This window comes from Coffea eugenioides, chromosome 2 (genome assembly GCF_003713205.1).
Source record: "Coffea eugenioides isolate CCC68of chromosome 2, Ceug_1.0, whole genome shotgun sequence".
NCBI classification, from domain to species: Eukaryota; Viridiplantae; Streptophyta; class Magnoliopsida; order Gentianales; family Rubiaceae; genus Coffea; species Coffea eugenioides.
In genome coordinates, this window is record NC_040036.1 from 1,030,099 (window position 1) to 1,051,512 (window position 21,414).

At 43.6% G+C, this 21,414-nt stretch overlaps 3 protein-coding genes across 3 annotated transcripts; 1 reads left to right on the top strand and 2 right to left on the bottom strand.

Annotated features, from left to right (window-relative positions):
* Positions 1-1,034: 1,034 nt before the first annotated feature.
* On the bottom strand, positions 1,035-4,702 carry LOC113762210 (luminal-binding protein 5). The gene is made up of 8 exons (XM_027305547.1): positions 4,645-4,702; positions 3,708-3,975; positions 3,398-3,612; positions 3,054-3,296; positions 2,444-2,923; positions 2,160-2,314; positions 1,920-2,002; positions 1,035-1,848 (listed from the first exon to the last, which is right to left on the bottom strand). Exons 1-8 carry the CDS (start codon positions 4,700-4,702, stop codon positions 1,353-1,355), a joined length of 1,998 nt encoding a protein of 665 aa, XP_027161348.1. The 3' UTR covers positions 1,035-1,352.
* A 6,988-nt stretch (positions 4,703-11,690) lies between these two features.
* On the bottom strand, positions 11,691-14,623 carry LOC113762211. Its single transcript, XM_027305548.1, has 4 exons — positions 14,405-14,623; positions 13,780-14,315; positions 12,564-13,657; positions 11,691-12,310 (listed from the first exon to the last, which is right to left on the bottom strand). The coding sequence occupies exons 1-4, from the start codon at positions 14,621-14,623 to the stop codon at positions 11,691-11,693; spliced, it is 2,469 nt and encodes an 822-aa protein (XP_027161349.1).
* Positions 14,624-18,720: 4,097 nt separating this feature from the next.
* LOC113763779 (reticulocalbin-2) lies at positions 18,721-21,111 on the top strand. Its single transcript, XM_027307698.1, has 6 exons — positions 18,721-19,337; positions 19,622-19,724; positions 19,816-19,881; positions 19,985-20,143; positions 20,260-20,356; positions 20,565-21,111. Exons 1-6 carry the CDS (start codon positions 18,773-18,775, stop codon positions 20,691-20,693), a joined length of 1,119 nt encoding a protein of 372 aa, XP_027163499.1. The 5' UTR covers positions 18,721-18,772; the 3' UTR covers positions 20,694-21,111.
* Positions 21,112-21,414: the final 303 nt, after the last annotated feature.

Sequence of the window (21,414 nt, forward strand, 5' to 3'; positions counted from 1 at the left end):
AAGGAATTTCCTTCTTTTAATACAAAAAAATCCCTATAGTTAAGCTAACATACAAAAAAGTCTCTTATGGTTTGAACTAATTTGAAACATAAACGGAAATTATCAAAACTAATGAAGGCGGACGAAATGTTACAATTACCCTAATATATGTGAGCAATAAAAGACCTTCCAACAACCATTAAGCAAACTTACAAAAAACCACCTATGGTTAAGTCAATTTACAGAAAAGTTTTCTATGGTTACATGTTACTTTTATTTATTTATTTTGTGTATAGCAATAATGTAACTTGTATTTGGAAGTTTTTATTTATTTATTTATTTATTTTATGTATACAAATAAGGTAAGTTTATTTTAAAATTTTTGTTTATTTACTTTATGTATAAAAAAAAGGTGAGTTGTATTTGGAAGTTTTGAGTTTTTTTGAAAATTTTATGAGTTCTAAGGAGTTTAATAGGTATATCAGCTAAAAATTTGAATTAGAAAATTATTTTTCATGTCAAGCAATCTCAAACTTGTTAATTTAAATGATTTTTATCAAATTTTCATATTAATTCAAATCACAAGGTACTGTGTTGCGTGTATTTCAAACTTGTTAATTCAAACGATTTTCATCGCTTTTTTAAATTAGTCCAAATCATGAGATACCGCAATATACTAAAACTATAGAGAGTTTTTCTATATGTTCGTTCTTATAATCTCAAGGGACTTTTCTATATTTTAACCTTTAATTTAAAAGAAAAAAATGGAAATAAAGATAAAACATACTGAGATTTCTAACAATATCTTGAACTTTTTTTTATTTTTTGGTTGGGAAGTCCTACCGCACTATAAAGAAAGATAACTGTGACGTAGCAATTTTGTCATCTCATAGCACCAAATCACGCTGGCGCCTCAAGGTCCTTGCACACCATTACAAAAATAATTAGGTTAAAAAAAAGCATAAATAATTAGGTTGGAAGTTTTAGAGTTGAGTCCCTCCATTTCCGAGTCCCCATGATCATTTTGCTCCCTGCTTAGGGGGATAAAAAAAAACTGAAAATAAAGCATAAACTCTTCGGTTGCGCGAGAATCACTACATCAAAAGGGTACATTGTCTCAATCCGCATTTATAAATCTCTATACATATATTGAAAAAAGGAACTAGATGGATGGAAAGCAGGGAGTTGTGGTGATCTCGATCCCCCATTAGTCTTTAGTCCTTCTCCATCCTGCCCTATTCCAATTTGTCTCCAGGACAGAAAAAGGAAATCCTTGATAAATCATTTGTTGTCCTATCCTACGTCTTTTCAGTCCTACATACCAAATTAAAGGGAAAAAAAAAAAGAAAATTCCAAGTAGATCAGATACTTCTCTACAGCTCATCATGAGATTCATCTTCTTCTTCAGATCCAGCACCAGGGGCTCCTCCCGATCTCTGATAAACTGCTGTAACAATTGGGTTGCAAACAGCTTCCACCTCCTTCAATTTTTCCTCGTAATCCTCCTTCTCAGCGTTCTGATTATCATCTAACCAGTCAAGAGCTTCCTTAGTTGCTGTTTCAATTTTTTCTTTTTCATCAGACTCCAGTTTATCTGCGAGCTTGTCCTTGTCATTGATCTGATTTCTCATGTTGTAAACGTATGTTTCTAAGCTGTTTCTGGCATCAATTTTCTCCTTGACCTTTCTGTCTTCCTCTGCAAATTCTTCGGCTTCACGAACCATACGTTCAATTTCTTCTTGGCTCAAACGACCCTTGTCATTGGTGATTGTAATCTTCTCAGACTTCCCAGAAGCCTTGTCTTCGGCCTTGACATTAAGTATACCATTGGCATCAACCTCAAACGTAACTTCAATTTGAGGAGTTCCCCTATTCAGACAAAGGATAATTTCTGGTTAATGAAAATATAATCTCTTTTATAATCACGCACTATTTCATACCGTGGAGCTGGGGGTATTCCAGTTAAATCAAATTTCCCAAGTAGCCTGCAGTCCTTTGTAAGACTCCGTTCACCCTCAAAGACCTGCAGATGACATTAATACAATTTAAACCAGGCACCACTTTAAGAGTCCTTTTGAAAAGCAGAAAAAGAAAAAGGCAAGTGCTTTTCACGAATATCTGTAGATTTCCCACGTTTTCTTCACATGTACATGATTGCTACTCCAATGAAGAAAACAGACCTGAATGGTAACAGTTGTCTGCTGGTCCTGGTAAGTTGTGAACACTTGAGATTTTTTGGTTGGGATAACTGTATTCCGAGGAATCAACTTAGTCATCACTCCTCCAACAGTTTCAATACCCAGAGTGAGGGGAGCCACATCCAAGAGAAGAATATCTGATCAACAAAACAAAAGACATTAACATTCGAGTAACAGAATCAATTTTCAATTACTGCTTCTCCATAATTTTAGCTAAAATATGTAATGTCCATTTCCCATTTGCCTGAAAGGTCCAGAAAGAATACCTTTGGTTTCATCACCTCCCTCTCCACTCAGGATTCCTCCTTGTACAGCAGCACCGTAAGCAACTGCTTCATCTGGATTCACACCCTTGTTGGGCTCCTTCCCATCAAAGTAATCCTTTAGAAGCTGTTGAACTTTTGGAATCCTGGTGCTTCCACCAACGAGAACAATTTCATCAATCTGGTGTTTCTCCAAACCAGCATCCTCCATGGCTTTCTTAACAGGTCCCATGGTCTTTCTGAATAAATCATTGTTCAACTCCTCGAAGCGAGCTCTGGTAAGTGGCTCAGAGAAATCGACACCGTCAAAGAGTGACTCAATCTCAACACGGACCTGATGCTGGCTGCTCAAAGCTCGTTTAGCACGCTCACTCTCTCTTCTCAGCTTTCCAAGAGCTCTGTTATCCTTACTGATGTCCTTCCCGTGCTTCTTCTTGATCAATTTAATAAAGTACTCCATGACCCTTTGATCAAAATCCTCACCTGCAAGATGTTTACAAAATGAACACATAAAACAGAGCAATGCTAATCTCTAGTCAAGAGTTTCTAATCTTATGCATTGTCGAAATCTCTCCTGATTAGTTCGAAATCATGAGTTCAAAATAGCCTGTACCTCCAAGATGAGTATCTCCATTTGTTGCTAGAACCTCAAACACGCCATTATCGATGGTCAATATACTAACATCAAAAGTCCCACCACCAAGGTCAAAGACGAGGATATTCTTTTCACCACCCTTTTTGTCCAAGCCATAGGCAATGGCAGCTGCTGTAGGTTCATTAATAATCCTTGCAACATTTAATCCAGCAATGATACCAGCATCCTTGGTGGCTTGCCTCTGGGCATCATTGAAGTAAGCTGCAGTTTGCAGGAGGATACAATTTATTAGTATGTGAACAATCAATCTAGAGTCTAAAATATGACAAGCTAAAATATTCTGTTCAATGAGTTCCACCAACCTGGGACGGTAACAACAGCATCCTTAATTGGCTTTCCAAGGTATGCTTCAGCTGTTTCCTTCATTTTTATGAGAACCATAGCACTGATCTCTTCTGGACTAAAGACCTTCTTCTCTCCATCTTTGATCTTTACTTCAATATACGGTTTTCCATCCTTGTTCACAATCTTGTATGGAACAAGCTTCATGTCTCTCTGAACTTCTTTATCCTCAAATCTATTTGAAGTAGCAGGATTGCAAAATTAAAGTGAATGAATATACTAATAACGTGTCTAAACATGAACAAAAAATGAGAAAAAAGTAAACATTACTTTCTGCCAATAAGTCTTTTGACATCAAAGATGGTCCTCTCGGGATTAACAGCTGCTTGGTTTTTTGCAGCCTCACCAATTAATCTCTCGCCATCAGTGAAGCCGACCCACGAAGGGGTGATGCGGTTACCTTGGTCATTTGCTATGATTTCAACGTGCCCATTTTTGTAAACACCAACACATGAATAAGTTGTTCCAAGATCAATCCCAATAACCGTTCCTAATTTGGCTGCTTCCTCTTTCGCAATGGAGAATGCAAAAAAACTTCCTGTTCAAAACAAGCCGCCAGAGTTTACACAACGTGTTCCAATTGTGTAGGAACTCCAGGTGTAAGAAACTGGAAATCCTACAATTGTGTGTCAGCCTAGTCTAAGCTTCTTTTCATCCCTCTCAAATTCAACTTCGATCGATTCAGGCCACAGCCTAACTCCAAGTGTCGGTTTTCAACTCAATACAATAATTACTACATCTAACTCTTAACTCTCTTCAGAGTTGGTTGCAAGGAAAGTGTTTAAAACCATTCAATCAATTTGAGACGGGAGAGGCCATTGATATTAAAAAGAGGACTAAAATTACGGCATTCAATTGTCCTCCATCAAGATCATGCAAGCACAAACTTTCTTTTAATCCACATAGAGAAACGAGAAAACCAGCTACTCATATAAGCATAAAAACAGATCTGAACAAGATATTTATATTTTTCAAATTGCTGACATCAACGCTAAGTCCAAGGCAGATATGACAACACCGGAGACAGAACACGTTAAAGTGCGATTTAATTAATCACATGCCCGGCACCGTTAATTAGAGCAATCACTGCGTAAACTCTCAAATCACGAATTTCCTAGAGATGCAGTTTTAACATTTCTGAGTTTCAACTCCAAACATCAAACCAAAAAAAAAAAAGTAGAAACGTAAGTAACAGTCTCCTACTCACCGAAGAATAAGATTCCGAAAACGATCAAGGATGCGCGTCTTGTCCACGCACCAGCCATTGCCGCTAAGCTCAGTAACCCGGCCGGCGATGCGAGAATTTTAACAGCAAAAAAATAAATGCCTATATTTCGTCAGCTATTCTCTGCTCTGGAGAAAGAAGGGGCCGCTCGCAGATGGAGAAGTGGATAGTGGAGACGAGAGGAGGGACATAGGGAAGCTTTATATTTTTTTAACCTTTTTGCGGGTGGGTGCATTTGAATGAATGTTTGACTGATGTGTAATTGTGTCACATCTGTTGACGTGGACCAATGGGATTTCGTATATGACATGTTGGAGCCAATCGGCTTGATCCTCATGTTGGCCCTCGCGTTGGGTTGATCTTAGCCGCTAGTTCTGGTGTTTGTTGTTAATTGGCTAATTTGGCCCTCAAAGTTTTTTGGACGTCCTCGTCGCTCGCTTGTTCTAGAAAGTTCGTGCCAATGATTTTATAAAATGAAAAAGTTTTAGCACCTAGGGTCTGTTTGTTTGAACTGAAAATATTTTCCAGGAAATAATTTTCGGATTTTCTAGTGTTTGGAAACAGAAGATGCTAGGAAAATATTTTCTAGTGTAAAATGTTTTACGCTACAAGATGTAAAATGACTTTCGGAACAGGACTTATGAAGTTTCTCGGCCATTTCAGCATTTACCTATCAAGATATTCATAACAAATAAGATATACCAATACTGCAATCATCGTTAAAAATTCATTCTTGCGTCTATTACGAAAAACCCCGGCCCCGTTTGGATTTAAGAGTTTTTCAAAAACTTGTTTTTCATCTACAATGCTACAGTAAAAATTTAACAAAAACAACTTAAAAAACACCATATCCAAACAAATATTTTAAAAACAACTCCAAATATACAAAAAATATATTAATATATATATTAATATATAAATATTATATACAAAAAAATATATTTTGTTTAATAAATATATAAATACATATATAAATATTAATACAAAAATATTTTTATATATAAATATATATAAATATTATATACAAAAATATATTTTGTTTAATAAATATATATTTATATATAAATATTAATACAATATATTTATATAATTAAATATATTTATATTTTATTTATTTAAATATATAAATATATTTAATTATATATATTTATATAAATAATATATTTATATATATTTATATAAATTTATAAATATTTTTATTTCAAATATTTTTATAATATGTAAATTAATATACATATTAATATGTATATTTTGATATTTATATTTCAATTATTAATATGTATAATATATATATATTATATCAATTGAAATAAATATTATATTTTTATATATAAATATAAATATTTTGTTTAAAATATATTTATATTTATTTATTTAAATATAATTATATATCTATATATATTTATATAAATATATATTTATTTATATATTTATATAAATATGTAAATATATTTATTTCAAATTTGTTTCATAATATGTATATTAATATATATTAATATGTATATTTCAATTATGTATATTTTATTATATATATAAATTATATTAATATTAATATGTAATTTAAATTATGCATATTAATGTGTATATTATATATATTATATCAATTGAAATAAATATATGTATTTATATATAAATATTAATATTTGTTTAAATATATTTATATATATTTATATAAATATATAAATATATACATATCAATTTTGTTTTATAATATGTATATTAATATATATTTGTATATGTATATTAAATATATAATAATATACATATTAAAAAATAAAATTGAAATAAAAATATTATATATATAAATAAATAAACATTAATATATAGAAATAGAGCCAGTATATATTTAAAAAGAATCTCAACAAAATTCTAAATTATAAAAAATATTCAAAAAAATATTTTAAAAATACCTCTAAAAACAATCCAAAAACATCTACAGTAAAAGTTTTTCATATATAAAGTTACAGTAAAGTTTTTAAAAAACACTTCCAAAAACAGCTAATCCAAGCGGAGTCCCCATTATCAGCCACTATTCCCTCCTCCTCATCTTTGCCAATTTTACCCTTTTTCTCCCGTGGATCCCTGATAGGACCAAAGTACAAAACACCTCGGTCCATCCTGATCTGGGAGAATTCGCCCTGGTCATCCCATGATGAGAGCTCACTTCCGCCATGGGTGAGGGGCAGGAGCGGTCATTAGCTCCTGAACTGTTCACGGCCAGATTTTGGCCAAAAAAAAATGTGCGGTCCAGATCACTAGTTGTACATCGATTTTCACAATATGTGTAGGGCCCGCAAAATTTTGTACTAAAGTTACACGTTGTGCAAACAAAGTTAAGCTGTGTGCAACCAAAGTTATGCGCTGTTGAAAATGATCAAAACCGCCAGAAACGGTTGCACCTGTCCATTGTCCCTTCAGCCATATCCTTAACCCAGAACGACGGACGCCTCTGCGAATGACGTGACCAATGACTGATAGATTGATGTGACTGTCAACCATCCTATTATCCAATAATACATCTGTCACTGCCGTCCTAAACTGTCCTATGACAACCGACAACCAGACTTCATCATTTTTTTAGTAGACCTCTTTAGTATATAAACTCGCTTCTCTGTCCACTTGAGGTACACAATCTTTGATCTAATATACGCAACTCCCAAACAACCTCTGACTTTGGCATCGAAGTGAGACCGGGAGACATAGTTCCGACTACTTCTTATTTTGCAGGTGAGCTCGTCTCTTGGATATCTCGACTCTGTTACCAGAAATTTGCCTTGTCACCTCCTATGCTAGCATAAACAATGCATCCATGGAGATGTTGAAAATTTATGCCAAGAGCGGGTCTTGACAAGTTTTTGGGTGAGGAAAATCTAGAAAAGTTAAGGAGATAGAGTGGAGGAAGACTTTTGTGCAGGAAGGTTTGTATCAGAATTCAATAGCTACTTTTTCATATGATGATTGATCAATTATAAGGTTTTAATTATTGAAGCAATTTCTGAGTAGAAATTTTTCTAGAATTTATAGATCCTTTTATCTGTAATCAAAAGATCACAAATTGATCCATATAAATAAGATTTCATGTTCTCTAAATAGTTATTAACAGTTAGAAACATGTCTGAAATTGTATCTCTTCAAATGATGGTTGAAACCTGAAAAGTTGTGAATGAAATGCAGAAAGCACTTTTAGAATTCTGCTCAGATTTTTAATATTTGAAAATATTCCAACAAAAGGTACATATAAGGTGGGGAAGGTTTGATTCATTTTATCAGAGAGACTCCAAATCGTATAAGATTAAGAAAGAAGTTCAGAAAATCGAATCAAGTAGCTTAGCCCTCGCTAATGTTTGGACTGGATCTAATGTCCGACTGCTTCTAATGTTCCTGCACCTGGAGCTAATCGTTAGATAGCCCGGAAGAACCACTTGCTTCAACTGTGCCAAATCTAGGGTTAGAAAAGAACGCACACTCTATTGCTATCAAAGCCCAACATCTAAAACAAATTAAAACCGGTTGAAGAGGTGATTTTTGGTGGGTAGTTGAACCGACCAGAATCAGGCTCCTCTGAGATGAAGTGAGGTGTATCCTCGTGTCCGAAGTGAATGGCGGGGCTTCTCCCCTGGGATCACTCCGACGATCAAGTTAGTATGAGAACGAGAGAAAAGCAGTAGTATTGTCAAATGAACAGTATGCTTACTTGCGAAATGTACAGGAGGGGTATTTATAGAGTGGGAGTGGAGGTCAGGACGGAGGGTTCATGCTGGTGGGACCCATGTCCTGACATTACGGCTCTGTTCCCTGCCAGGAGGCCTGACTCTGACACTGTAGCCGCCTGGGCTGGATGACGGGGGTCCTGCGCAGTAGTCATTAAGATCACCCAGTGCTTTTCAGATAAAGCACTGGTCCTGGACATCATCAGCGTCTAGCCGAGGTGGTAGCCAGGGGTGCAGAGGTCATCCGAGTAGGAGACCATGGACCGATCCGAGCTCAGGGTCCGGATCGGGGGATGGCTGTGTTCGTGTAGGAGACGAAACGAGGTCACCTCGGCAACAAGATAGTGCCGAGGTGAGCACTCTCAATAAGCCCCCCAAGCCTCGGGAGCTCCGGGTTAGGGAGGTACCGAGGCTTCCTTGTGCCGAAGTCATGAAGAGTCGAGGTTCCGAAACTGCTCCGGAAGATGCGGGGACGGGACACGTGGGCGAGTCAGTTGACAGGACGTGGTCACTGGTAACCGTCGCGTCGTGAAGTAGTGGGACGTTTCGTGCAGAGGGAGTGTCAGTTGAAAGGACGAGTCATTAATGAGGAGAGAGAGAGGCACGTCCTTTTGAATTCGAACGTGGTTGCCTTTTCGCATTCTTGCCGCCTCTTCGGATTCCCCCCGACTCCCTATAAATAGGGGGTCCTTTTCACCATATGGCCCATCACTTTCTTTCTCAATCTCAGACTTGTAAAATTCTTGAGCGTCGCCGAGGTCAGTCCTGCCAGCCGAGATATCAACCGAAGTCATCCACTTCGTCAGATTCCGTAGTCAACAGTAAGTATCTTTCTCTTTCATCTCATCATTCACTCATGGCCAAAACGGCTAAAACCCACAAGGAAACTGTGAAACCGAGCTACCAGGCCGAGGAGGTGCCGGACACTTCGGAAGATTCGACTTCATCCAGCTCAACGGGGTCGGCACCTACCGATGTGGGGGAATCGGCCGAGGAAGAAGTGGCTGGGACAGCACCGGGGTCAGAGTCATCAGAGATGAGCGAGGGCGGTTCCGATGTCGAATACGACACCAACCTCGGAACTGCAATACCCCACGACGAAGGGGTGTTGGAGCCCGTCGCCCCAAGAAATGCTGCCAACCTGGACTTCGGCAAGATGCCGCAGTTTAGGAGCCGAATGGGAATGGACAGGGGTAGGAAGGTGATAAGGAAGTATCCCTTCAGGCCGGGGTATCTCATCACCTCGCCCCGGCCGAACGATTCGGCCGAGAAGCCCCCCATGGGCACTGTGGCCATCTACCTTCAGCAGTTGGAGGCCGGGCTGAGGATGCCGACGTCAAGATTCTTGCGGGACGTGCTCCGTCACTTCGGCGTAAGAATCACCCAACTCGTCCCAAACGCGGTCCGCATTCTCGTAGGTTTCGAGATGCTGTGCCGACATCAAGAGGTGACCCCGACCGTGGACCTCTTCCGCCGATGTTACACCTTCAAGGCACATGGGACAGATAAGGGATGGTTCTTTGTCTGCAACCGGAACAAAACCATCCCGAAACTAGTCATCGGCGCCCCTCTTCAATAAAGAACTGGAAGCGTGACTTCATATTAGTCTCGGCCGTGGACTTCCCACGGGGTTTTTGGTGGAGGCCTATCAAATCGAAGGCCGACCCTTCCGCGGGGGATCATGAGGAGGAGTCCTTCCAGAAATTGATGGGGTCCGGACTTCGGATCTTCAGCTGGGACCACCCCGAGGCCATGCTGGTCGATGGGGGAATTAGCCGAGCTTTGATCCCTCCTGACAGAACTCCCCTCATTTCCATAAAACTTAAGATACCTTGTAATTTTCTTTCATAGCTTTGTTTTCACTTCGGCTAAGGCATATGATAATATTTGTTTCTTGTGCAGTGACTAAACTGTCCGACATCATCACATCGGGTTCGGGGGCCGAAGTGGCAAAGAGGTCGAAAAGGAAGAGCTCGGGCGAGATATCGGCGTCTCCGCCCAAGAAGAAATCGCAAGGGCAGCCCTCTAAGACCTCGGTGGAGAAGACCACCCCCACCACGGCAGCCCAGAGCAGCTCGGCTGCTGCGGCCACAGGGTCCACCTCTTCGGTGCCAAAAGGGGTGCCAATAGGGGTGACCACGGCACGTCCACCTCCACATGGCCGAGGCAAACAGTTGAAGTCTCCGGTCAACGCGGTGACGGCGTCCTCACTATGGAACCGTTACCAAAGCCCCCCGGTGTTTTCTGGGAAAGAGAAATCTCACCCCGGCGAGCATTGGTGTCCGGACTGGTCGCTCAAGATCAACGACCGATGCAGCCACCCTCGGGTTGCACAAGACCTGGTGATGCAGTCCACCTTGCCGAGAGACTTGGATTTCACCAGGAAGCTGACTCCGGCCGAGATGCTCCAAAGCGTCATGGTGACCACGGCCTCCAACACAGCCTTTGTAGCCGAGATGGCACATCGGTACTGTGAGTTGCTTGAGGAGCAAGACACCGGCAAACTGCAAGATCAGATTGTCAAGCTGAAGAAAAAGCAGGTAGTGTCTGAGTCCGAGAAGTCCGAACTTCAGAGACGGCTTCAAGAGGCCGAGACTAAGGAGGAGGAGGCCGAGGCCACTATCTATAGCCTGAGGTCGGCTCTAGAGGAGGAGCAGAAAAGGTCGGAGGAGGCGAAGAAGACCCATGAGCAGGCTCTCGAGAGCGCGAGGACCTCGGCTGTAGAGGATTTCCGGAGGTCCGAGACCTTCATCGGGGACCTCGGCCAGCTGACGAGGCCGACCTTCATGCTAGGCTTCACATCGGCCATAGACGAGGTAGCAGCTCATCTACCCTCTGAGGCTTTGGAGTCCTTGAGGAACAGTGCCAACTATAACGAGGACTCCAAGGAGCTGTGCGATCGGATGGCCGAGGGTATCCAAGCTGGAAGGAACTTGGCCGAAATCCAGGACGAGTTCAACAAATGGTTAGCTGAGCTCGATGAGGTGTTCGAGGAGGAAGAAGGAGAGGACACTGGGGGTGGCGTCGGAGAGGAGGCTGCCGAAGAGCAAGGAGGTGGTGGAGAAGATATTCACCCCGGCGGGGGGGCAACTGGCCAAGAGGGAGCCGAGGTTGAAGCTTAGTCATAGGGTCTTAAGTGGAAATCCGAGGTGGGAGATGATTAGCAATACTCCTGACCTCGGTCTTTTGTATTCTTCTTGTAATGCCTTTTCATCTTTCAATGAAACATTTTTCTTCTCAGTTCGGCTCTTTTAATTTCATGCTTGCTTCGTCCCCTGTTTGTCCCCCTTATTTTTTAATAACAGATGTGTGGCACAATCATATTGAAAAATAACAAAGCAGCTGAAGTGATAACTTAGTAAAATTTTCAAGTAACTTCAGCCTGAGGTTCTCGGCGTGCCAAGTCCTCGGCACTAGAGAGCCATCTCGGTAGCTCAATTTGCAATACCCACTAGGACTAGATTCCACAACTCGGTAAGGCCCTTCCCATTTCGGGCTCAATTTCCCTTGCGGTTCAGCTCGGCTGACCGAGTTTTTTCTAAGCACCAAGTCTCCTGGCAGGAATCGCCGATGCTTGACGCGGGCATTGTAGTAGTGGGCCAGGGTGTTCTTGTAGGAAGCAATCCGAGCTGAGGCAATGTCCCTTTTCTCGTCGACGAGGTCGAGATCCAACTGTCTCTCTTCTTCGTTCACCTCGGCTACATAGGCTGTCAGCCGAGGACTGGGTGTAAGGATCTCAGCAGGGATGACAGCCTTAGCTCCATAGGTCAAGGAGAAGGGGGTCACTTGCGTGGAAGATCTCGGCGTGGTCCGATATGACCACAGAACACTGGGGAGTTCCTCCACCCACGATGATCCAGCTCGGTGTAGTCGGGTCTTGAGGCCATGCAAGAGAGTTCGGTTGAAATTTTCTGCCTGACCATTGGCCTGAGGGTGGCCTACCGATGTAAAATGTTGTTTGATGCCGAGGTTCTAGCATCAAGCCTTAAATGGGTTCTCGGCAAACTGCCTTCCATTGTCCGAGATGATGATCTTGAGGTATGCCGAAGCGGCAGATAATACATTTCCAAAAGAATTTTTGAATGGCCAGCCCTGTGATGGTCCGTAGAGGCTCGGCCTCAACCCACTTAGTGAAATAATCCACAGCAGTTACCAGGAAGGTATAGCCCCCGACCGTTTTAGGGAAAGGACCTATGATATCTGTCCCCCATTGCTCAAACGGCCAGGGTGAGGTGATTGGAACCATAAAGTTCGAGGGTTGGTGAAGCTCAGGGGCGTGGACTTGGCAGGATGGGCAGCTGAGAACAAGATTTTGGGCATCTTGTCGAAGGGAAGGCCAGAAATATCCAAGAAGTAGGGTCTTCCTGGCTAACATCCTGTGGCCGACGTGAGCTCCACATAGGCCTTCGTGTATCTCGTGGAGGACTTGGCGTCCCACCTCGGATGTAATGCACCTCAGCCATGGGCCAAAATATGAGCGTTTATATAGCTCTCCATCGCGGAGCGCGTACCGAGCAGATTTGCGTTGTATTTTCCTTGCCTCGGCTCGGTCCTCGGGGAGGATCCCCTGCCTTAAGAAAAGGATGAACGGGTTCATCCAAGTATCTTCCGAGTGCACGGGGCAGGCCACCTCTTCGACGTATCCCGACTCATCCAACACCTCCACTAAGACAGTTTTGTTGAGGTCGGAGAATGATATGGAGGCCAGCCGGGACAGAGCGTCGGCGCGCCTATTCTGGGAGCGGGGGATTCTTTGGATTTCGAAAGACTCAAAATACGCAATGAGTTGGTGGATTTTGGATAAATACCGTTGCATGGTTTCATCCTTGGCCTCATACTCACCAAGGACTTGACATACTACGAGTTGGGAGTCGCTGCGGACGTGAATCCGCTGTGCACCGAGCCTGCGGGCTAGTTGGAGTCCCGCGATTAAGACCTCATACTCGGCTTCATTGTTGGTGGTCGGGAAGTCAAAACGGAGGACATACGAGCACACTTCTCCTTGGGGGCCCTCCAGGAGCAGTCCTGCTCCACTCCCATCCCCATTAGAGGACCCGTCCACATACAACATCCACAGGTGTGGGGTGGACACTTCGGCTAGGGCGGAGGTGGACTCCTGACCTTCCGTGAAGGTGAGCTCGGCCAAGAAGTCGGCTAAGGCTTGAGCCTTTATGGCGGTGCGCGGCTCATACGACAGGTCGTATTCCCCCAACTCGACGGCCCACTTAGTGAGGCGCCCGGAGGCCTCGGGCCGCACCAGTATCTGTCGGAGTGGTTGGTCGGTCCTGACAGAGATGGGATGAGTTAAGAAATAGGGTTTCAGCCGTCGGGCGGCGTGGACTAGTCCTAGCACAAGTTTTTTCACTTGAGTGTATCGAGTCTCCGGCCCACGGAGAGCTCGGCTGACATAGTAGACTGGCGCTTGAGTGCCCTCATCCCGGATGAGCACAACGCTGACAGCCTCGTCCGCTGCGGAGAGGTAGAGGTAGAGCTTCTCCTCGGGCCGAGGTGAAGCGAGGGTGAGTAGGTGGTGCAGGTACGCTTCAGCTTGTCGAAGGCAGCCTGGCACTCCTCAGTCCAGGCAAACTGATCGGCCTTCTTTAGCAGCTTGAAAAAGGGCAAAGCTTTTTCTGCGGACTGGGATAGGAAGCGGTTCAGTGCAGCCAAGCGTCCATTCAGCCTCTGGACTTCCCGGAGGTTCCGAGGTGGGGACATGTCCTGGATGGCCTTGACTTTGTCGGGGTTAGTTTCGATTCCCCGGTGGGAAACCAGATACCCCAAAAATTTTCCTGAGGTGACGCCAAAGACGCACTTCTTGGGGTTTAACTTCATCCTTGAGTCGCGGAGGACGCCGAAGACCTCCTTCACATCCGACAAGAAGGCCGAAGTGGTTAAGCTTTTGATGAGAATATCGTCCACGTAGGCCTCCACATTTCGGCCGATCTGATTTTTGAAAAGGCGGTTGATCAGCCTTTGATAGGTCGCCCCGGCGTTTTTTAACCCGAATGGCATGGTGGTATAGCAGTAGACACCTTGTCGGTGTAAAATGCCATTTTTTCTTGGTCTTCCTCACTCATTCCTATTTGGTGATAGCCTTTGAAGGCATCTAGGAAGCAGAGGATCTCATGTCCCATTGCCGAGTCGACGAGGGCGTCGATCCTCTGTAGAGGGTAGCAATCTTTGGGGCATGCCTTGTTAAGGTCGGTGAAGTCGACACACATCCTCCATCCACCGGCATCCTTTTTGACCATGACAGGGTTGGAGAGTCAGGTGGGGTACTGGACCTCATGGATCATCTTGGCGGGCAGGAGCTTGTCGACCTCATCCGATATGGCCTTGCTACGTTCGGGGCCAAAGTGCTTTCGTTTCTGTCGCACAGGTCGGGCCAGTGGGTTAATGTTGAGTTGATGAATCATGAGCTCGGGTGGCACTCCAACCACTTCATCTGCGGACCACGCGAAGACGTCTCGATGGTCCTTGATCAGGGAGATCATTTCTTCTTTCAGGGGTGGGGAAAGTCCGGCCCCTACTTGGACCACTTGGTCAGGTTTCGCTTCATCCAAGACCACTTGTTCCACCTCATCCCCGGGCTCAAGCCTGTTGGCCTCTCCTGCCTTCTGAGGGTCGATACAGTCTATGGAGAGGACTGCTGGCCTCTTTTCTTCTGACCTCGGAGAGAGCCAGGGTGTGACTGCTGCTTGAATGGTGGCGAGGTAGCATTCCCGGGCGGCGCCCACGTTGCTGCTCACCTCGGCCACCCCCTCAGGTGTTGGGAATTTAAAGCTCAGGTGGTAGGTGGAATATACGGCTCTCAAGGCGTTGAGCGTGGGCCGGCCTATTAGCATATTGTAGGGAGAGTCTGCTTTAACCACTGCAAAACTGACAGGCACAGTTCGGCAGGGGGATGACGCCGATGGTCACATCAGAGACACCATACCCTCGGGGTGGACCACGTGTCCCCCGAATCCAACGAGGGGAGTCCTGACCGGAGTGAGCTGCTCCCTGGTCAGTTTCAAACTCTCGAAGGTTCGGTAGTACAAGACGTCTACCGAGCTTTCGGGGTCAACATAGACCTTTTTGACTATATAGTTGTTGGTGAGGACCTCGATCACGAGGGCTTCGTGGTTGCTGGAAGCGGCGGGGACGGGGTCAGTGGGACCATAGGTGATGACCTCGGACAACCGAGAGTTCGGCTCGGCCACCTCCATCCCGGCCTGGCGTAGGTCCGCTTCCGGGAGTTCTGGCTGTCTCTTCCCGTCGGTCCTCCCGCGATCGTGTTGATCACCCCGGCGATGTTGAGGCCGTAACCCGGTGATCCGTCGCGTGGAGGCTGCTTGTCCTCCCTACGATCCTCGGGACCTCGGCAATGCATGTTCGTGTCCCGTCTGTCCTCTCGGCGGGGGCCCCGGTTCTCTCGGCGGGGGCCCCCATCCTTGCGGACGAATTGCTTCAGGTATCCTTGCCGGATCAAATTCTCGAGCTCTCGCTTCAGATCATTACAGTTTTCAGTCTCGTGCCCAACATCCCGGTGGTAGGCACAATAGAGGTTCGAGTTCCTCTTATCTCTCCTCCCTGGAATTTCAGGAGGGTTTCGGCCGAGGTGATTCTGCCTCATCACAGCCAGGACATAGGTCCGGCTGGAATTGAGAAGTGTCAGCTCGGCGTCCGAGGTGGACGACCTTCCTTTTACGATCCGGTCGAAGACACTTCGGCGGTCTCGAAACTGAGTCGACGAGCCACTGGGGCCTTGTTCGACTCGGCCGGCGTCTTTTTTCCTCCGGGAATCTTGCCCGGTACGAGCGGCTTGAGCCTCTCGCTTCATACGGTTTAGATCTTCGCTTCGGATTCCCTGATCTACTCGATCCCAGAGTTCCCGGTGTGTGGGGGTAATCCCGGTGTATCTCAGTATTGAAGATTCCCGCGGTCAGCCCATTGGTGAAGGCAGCTATGGTTACCTGGTTATACTGATCAGGTATCTGCACGTTCTCCTCATTGAACCTCTGCACGTAGGAGCGCAGTGACTCGCCGGGGGCTTGCTGCAGGTTCAAGAGGTAGGCTGAAGTCTTCGTAATCGGACGAGATGATACAAAGCGGTGAATGAACCGATCTATCAACTCATCCAGTGAGGAAATGCTCCTCGGTTCTAAACCCCAGAACCACTTTCGGGCCGTGCCCTGCAGGAAGATGGGGAAAGCTCGGCAAATTACTGCGTCGGGGACGCAATAGAGCCGAAAAGCGGAGAGGAAGGCGCGGAGGTGATCCTCGGGGTCACCTCGGCCATCGTAGGAGCGCAGGCGGGAAGTTTAAAGTTTGGGGGGACCATCTCCCCATTGATGTCATCCGTGAAGGGCGGTGCCCTCAGATATTCGGCTGCTAAGCCTCCGGGACGCCGAGGTGGGTCCTCAGCTCGTTTTCCCAGAAGGCCCTGGGAAAACGCCCGGGAAATGGAAGCGATCTTAGACGTCGCCTTGGAAGAGGCGCGTCTGGAAGTGCTCCGAGAGAGGTGCCCCTCATCGGAGTCTTCGCCGGAAGGCACTTCAGGGGATTTCGTCGGTCTCCTCTTGGAGGATTCTGCTTTTTCCTTCCCCTGCCTCTTGAAGTACCTCCCCAGTTCTTCGAAGATGTTTGGGTTATCAGCCACGAATTCGGCCATCTTGACGATGGCGTCTTCGTTGTGGGGCTGGGTCCTTGGGGACCCTTGTTCTTCAGAAATACGATCTTGCTGGGCTCCTGATGTTTGCCCAGCCCCGGTTGAGGTGACTCTTCCACTTCTGGAGCGCGTGGATCTCATTTTAGCAGTAATCTCGTTCCCACAGACGGCGCCAATTGAAGAGGTGATTTTTGGTGGGTAGTTGAACCGACCAGAATCAGGCTCCTCTGAGATGAAGTGAGGTGTATCCTCGTGTCCGAAGTGAATGGCGGGGCTTCTCCCCTGGGTTCACTCCGACGATCAAGTTAGTATGAGAACGAGAGAAAAGCAGTAGTATTGTCAAATGAACAGTATGCTTACTTGTTGGGAGTGTGTGGGGTATTTATAGAGTGGGAGTGGAGGTCAGGACGGAGGGTTAATGCTGGTGGGACCCATGTCCTGACATTACGGCTCTGTTCCCTGCCAGGAGGCCTGACTCTGACACTGTAGCCGCCTGGGCTGGATGACGGGGGTCCTGCGCAGTAGTCATTAAGATCATCCAGTGCTTTTCAGATAAAGCACTGGTCCTGGGTGTTGTCAGGGGTGTTGACATCATCAGCGTCTAACCGAGGTGGTAGCCAGGGGTGCAGAGGTCATCCAAGTAGGAGACCATGGATCGAGCCGAGCTCAGGGTCCGAATCGGGGAATGGCTGTATTCGTGTAGGAGACGAAACGAGGTCACCTCGGCAACAAGGTACGGCCGAGGTGAGCACCCTCACCGGTCATTTCATTTATTCTCCTTTTGTTCCTTTTTTTTGACACGAAGAAATTTTTTGTTTTTCTCTAGGAGAATAATTAAACATCAATTTGCTTTTAATAGGCATCTCATCTACCAAGACAATACGCCAATGTTTTGACAAAAAAAAAAGGATAATATCAGAAACCTCCCTTTAGGTTTCTCCTAATATCACTCACCGCTCCTGAAGTTTTTGAAATATCACTTATCTCCCCTAATAATAGTAAAAAAATTATATTAACCCTCATTTGACACATAATTCACACACCAAATAAATGGAGATTAAATTTTTTAAAAAAAAAAGAAACGAAAGTCACTTTCTTCTGTTTTTCTTTTGTTCATCATTCTCTCTTACTCATTTTTTAAATGACTATACAATATTTTATTTATAAATTATAATAAATTAAATTTTTCTATCTTTCATTTTTTGAGATTGTGATAAAATAAGGTATGATTTATTTGCTTATTCTGAGTTGATTTTTATAATGATTTGTACAATATAATAGTTTGGATAAAAGTTGAAAAGATGTTTAAAAAATATATAAAAAATTCATAAGAAATCGATTTTGAGTATAGAGAATTAAATTGGTGCAAGTATATTTCTTTTAAATATTTTTTTATTTTTAAAATTTATATTTTATGAGGTATAGCAAAAATAACAAAAATAAGAAATATTTTTATGGCGTAATAAATATTTTTGTTACATAAATAACAAAAATAAGGGAGGTAAGTAATATTTTTAAAATTTGAGGGGTGTTAGGTGATATTAAGAGAAATCTTAGGGGAGGTTTCTGCTATTATCCCCAAAAAAAAATACTATATACCAATGTCGTACCTTTAACCGTCAGTTGGCAGTTGGCACCCAAAAATCTGAGAATGCGTCTCGTCCAGCCACATAGGTCGGCTCAAATATTGGTCCCTCGAAGCTTTAACCGTCAATAACGGTTTCTTCAGAAGCTGAGGAAAAATCCAAGAATGCGCAGAAAGGTGAATTCCCAATTTCCCACTTCTCTTGCTCCGATCATAAATTACACCCAATCGAAGATGTCTTCGAAGGCGGTGGTTTGCTCCCTTTTGGCCACCGCCCTCGTCCTGCTCATTGTGTTGTCCAAAAATTCAAAACCCGACGACCATCGCAAACATGATGCCTTAAGTAGGCGTTTGGGTTCTCCCATATTTGACCCCATTGTCGCGAAAGCCCATAGAAAAGCTGAGGAGAATACGTCAAGAGACACAAAAGCAGCAGCAGCAGCGGCAGCGTCATCCAGCTATATTAATGCAGCTAAAGAAGATATGAAATATTATGACGAAGACGGGACATTAAACTTGAGGCTAAGGTTGATGGTTCTGTTTCCTGTTTTGGACGTGGCTCCCCAGGATGGGATGGTTGATTCCAAGGAGCTGGAGGCTTGGCTTACCCAGCAAGCTGTTGATAGATTGGATTACAGAACAAGGAGAGAATTGGAGTTGCGCGATAAAGACGGGGATGCATCAATTTCTTTCTACGAGTACCTCCCTCAGTTCACCAAGGAAGACATTGGTAACTCATCATTTGATTCTTGAATCTCGTGTAACATTGGTTGTGCAACGTTTGGCTGTCTACGAAATGGTGGGAAACGAAGAAAAATATTTCCATGGCTGAGCCCTCCCAATTTTTATTTTTCTTGTTTTTTAAGATAAAACGTCTATTGATTACGATGAGATCAACAATTTGATTAAACGATGAAAACATCTTGACTTCCCCATTTCGTGGCCAACCAAATGGAGCATATGGATACTTTTATGGGCAGAGCTCTAATGAAAAGAGAGAATCTACTGGAACAGAGAGAAACGATACGGGATATGGGGAAGCCGGATGGTGGATGGAACAATTTAACGATTCTGATGTTGATAGGAATGGGAATCTCAATTTATATGAATTCAGGGAGTACGTGATCTGTCTTTCCAGTTCAATAATCAGCGACTTAGTTTTAATCAACATCTCTTACTGATGATATACGAAATTTTGAATTTTTCAGTTTTCTGCATCCAGAAGACAGCAGGAATGAACGTATTCAAAGGCGATTGTTGAGAGAGAAGCTAAGGTTGGTTCTATTCTAAATTGCTGCCAATGTTTACACCTCTTCTTCTTCACACGTATTTGCAGTATACAATGCCATATCCTTGTCCTATCTTTTAAATGTTCAGGCAGATGGATAAAGACAATGACCAAAGGTTGAATTTGCTGGAATTTGAGGTGGGGGCATACAATGACTACAAGTTTTACCTCGACTACGAATCAGGAAGCGCGGCAAATATATCTTCAGCAGCAGCTGTATTTGACAAACTTGATGTTGATCACGACAAGTAACTTTTTGCTTTTTCTGTGAAAATATATCCCGGATGTGGTAATTAAAACCACATATGGCTAAAGTTTCAAGTATAGTTAATCCTTTAATTTGGTGTCGACAAACTGCTGACAGATTGTTGAGAGTGGAAGAATTGAAGCCTTTATTCAAGTATCTGAAACCAGGAGAATTGGTATATGCTAAATACTACACCAATTATTTGATTCAGGAGGCAAGTTTCTCTATTGCTATGTGCTAAACACTCTCAAGCAAACTGTGTAAAACAGTCTGCCTTTAATTTCTTCCATTTGATTTTTTCTTTCTTTCCTTTTTTTTTCCTGGCTAAAAAGCGCATGTATCTACCGTTTAGTGTTTACATCAATGGCTAGAGTAATTATAACCACAGGTTATTGCTTTGTTTGTCATGATATTGAAAAAAGGCTGACGAGAATAGAGACGGAAAATTGACGCTGGATGAGATGCTGAATCACGAACACATTTTCTACAACACGGTTTATGACAATGGGAAGCATGAGGATGAATATTACAGTTATCATGACGAACTCTGATGCAGTAGCGCCTGTGCCTGCGCTAACTCACCAACTTCCCTTGGTTCTCGAAGATGGAGACAAGAGAGATGTGAAAGCTGCTGCTTGGCAAACAACTTTTTTCCTAACAAAATCCTTTGCAGCAATTGAATACGTGCTCTCTATAAAGGGGCAGCGTTGCGGCGGAGAGAAGAAGAGTCCCAAGAATTCACGAGTTCAAGGTGCTAAGAGACAAATCAAGGAGAGCTGCCTTGACAGAACACTTGCCGGTAAACATTTAGGTAGATTGTTGTCGGGAGAGAGCCATATTAGCCAATTGCAAAGACACTCATCTCTGAGGTTACCATTTTTGTTTGTTTGTTTCCTCTCTTTATCTCTAAATCGAAGATACATCCATCCCTACATTATAGACACTCACAGGGTGCAAAATAGCAAGTTAAACTTTGAGTCTGTGCTCGTGGCTTTCAAAATGAGAATGCCTTTGTTTATGAACGGGTTTGTGTGGCCCGCATTGTTTCTTTTTTTCTTTGGTGTTTTTCATTTTTTGATTTTATTTTGCACAAGGGCAGGGGCAATTTCATCTTAGGTAGAGAACTAAATCCAGATTTAAGACAGTTGGGATCCTCTGTATCACTATTCGATATCAAATTAGTGTCAGTCCTACGTATTACGTGAGGATAAAAGAAAATTAAATAAATAACATATGACAACTTAAATAAATAAAATACTTAGCATAAATATA

Excerpts from the sequence above, each read along its gene's own strand:
- LOC113762210 (XM_027305547.1), bottom strand. The coding sequence starts at position 4,702 with ATGGCTGGTGCGTGGACAAGACGCGCATCCTTGATCGTTTTCGGAATC. Across the intron at positions 3,976-4,644 it reads TTTCGGAATCTTATTCTTCG|GAAGTTTTTTTGCATTCTCC; the intron begins GTGAGTAGGAGA and ends TGTTTTGAACAG. Across the intron at positions 3,613-3,707 it reads AAAAGACTTATTGGCAGAAA|ATTTGAGGATAAAGAAGTTC; the intron begins GTAATGTTTACT and ends TACTTCAAATAG.
- LOC113762211 (XM_027305548.1), bottom strand. The coding sequence starts at position 14,623 with ATGGTCAAAAAGGATGCCGGTGGATGGAGGATGTGTGTCGACTTCACC. Across the intron at positions 14,316-14,404 it reads TGGCATTTTACACCGACAAG|ATCGGCCGAAATGTGGAGGC; the intron begins GTGTCTACTGCT and ends TTCAAAAATCAG. Across the intron at positions 13,658-13,779 it reads CTCAAGCGCCAGTCTACTAT|GACCGACCAACCACTCCGAC; the intron begins GTCAGCCGAGCT and ends CATCTCTGTCAG.
- LOC113763779 (XM_027307698.1), top strand. The coding sequence starts at position 18,773 with ATGCGCAGAAAGGTGAATTCCCAATTTCCCACTTCTCTTGCTCCGATC. Across the intron at positions 19,725-19,815 it reads AATTTATATGAATTCAGGGA|TTTTCTGCATCCAGAAGACA; the intron begins GTACGTGATCTG and ends TGAATTTTTCAG. Across the intron at positions 20,144-20,259 it reads CTTGATGTTGATCACGACAA|ATTGTTGAGAGTGGAAGAAT; the intron begins GTAACTTTTTGC and ends AACTGCTGACAG.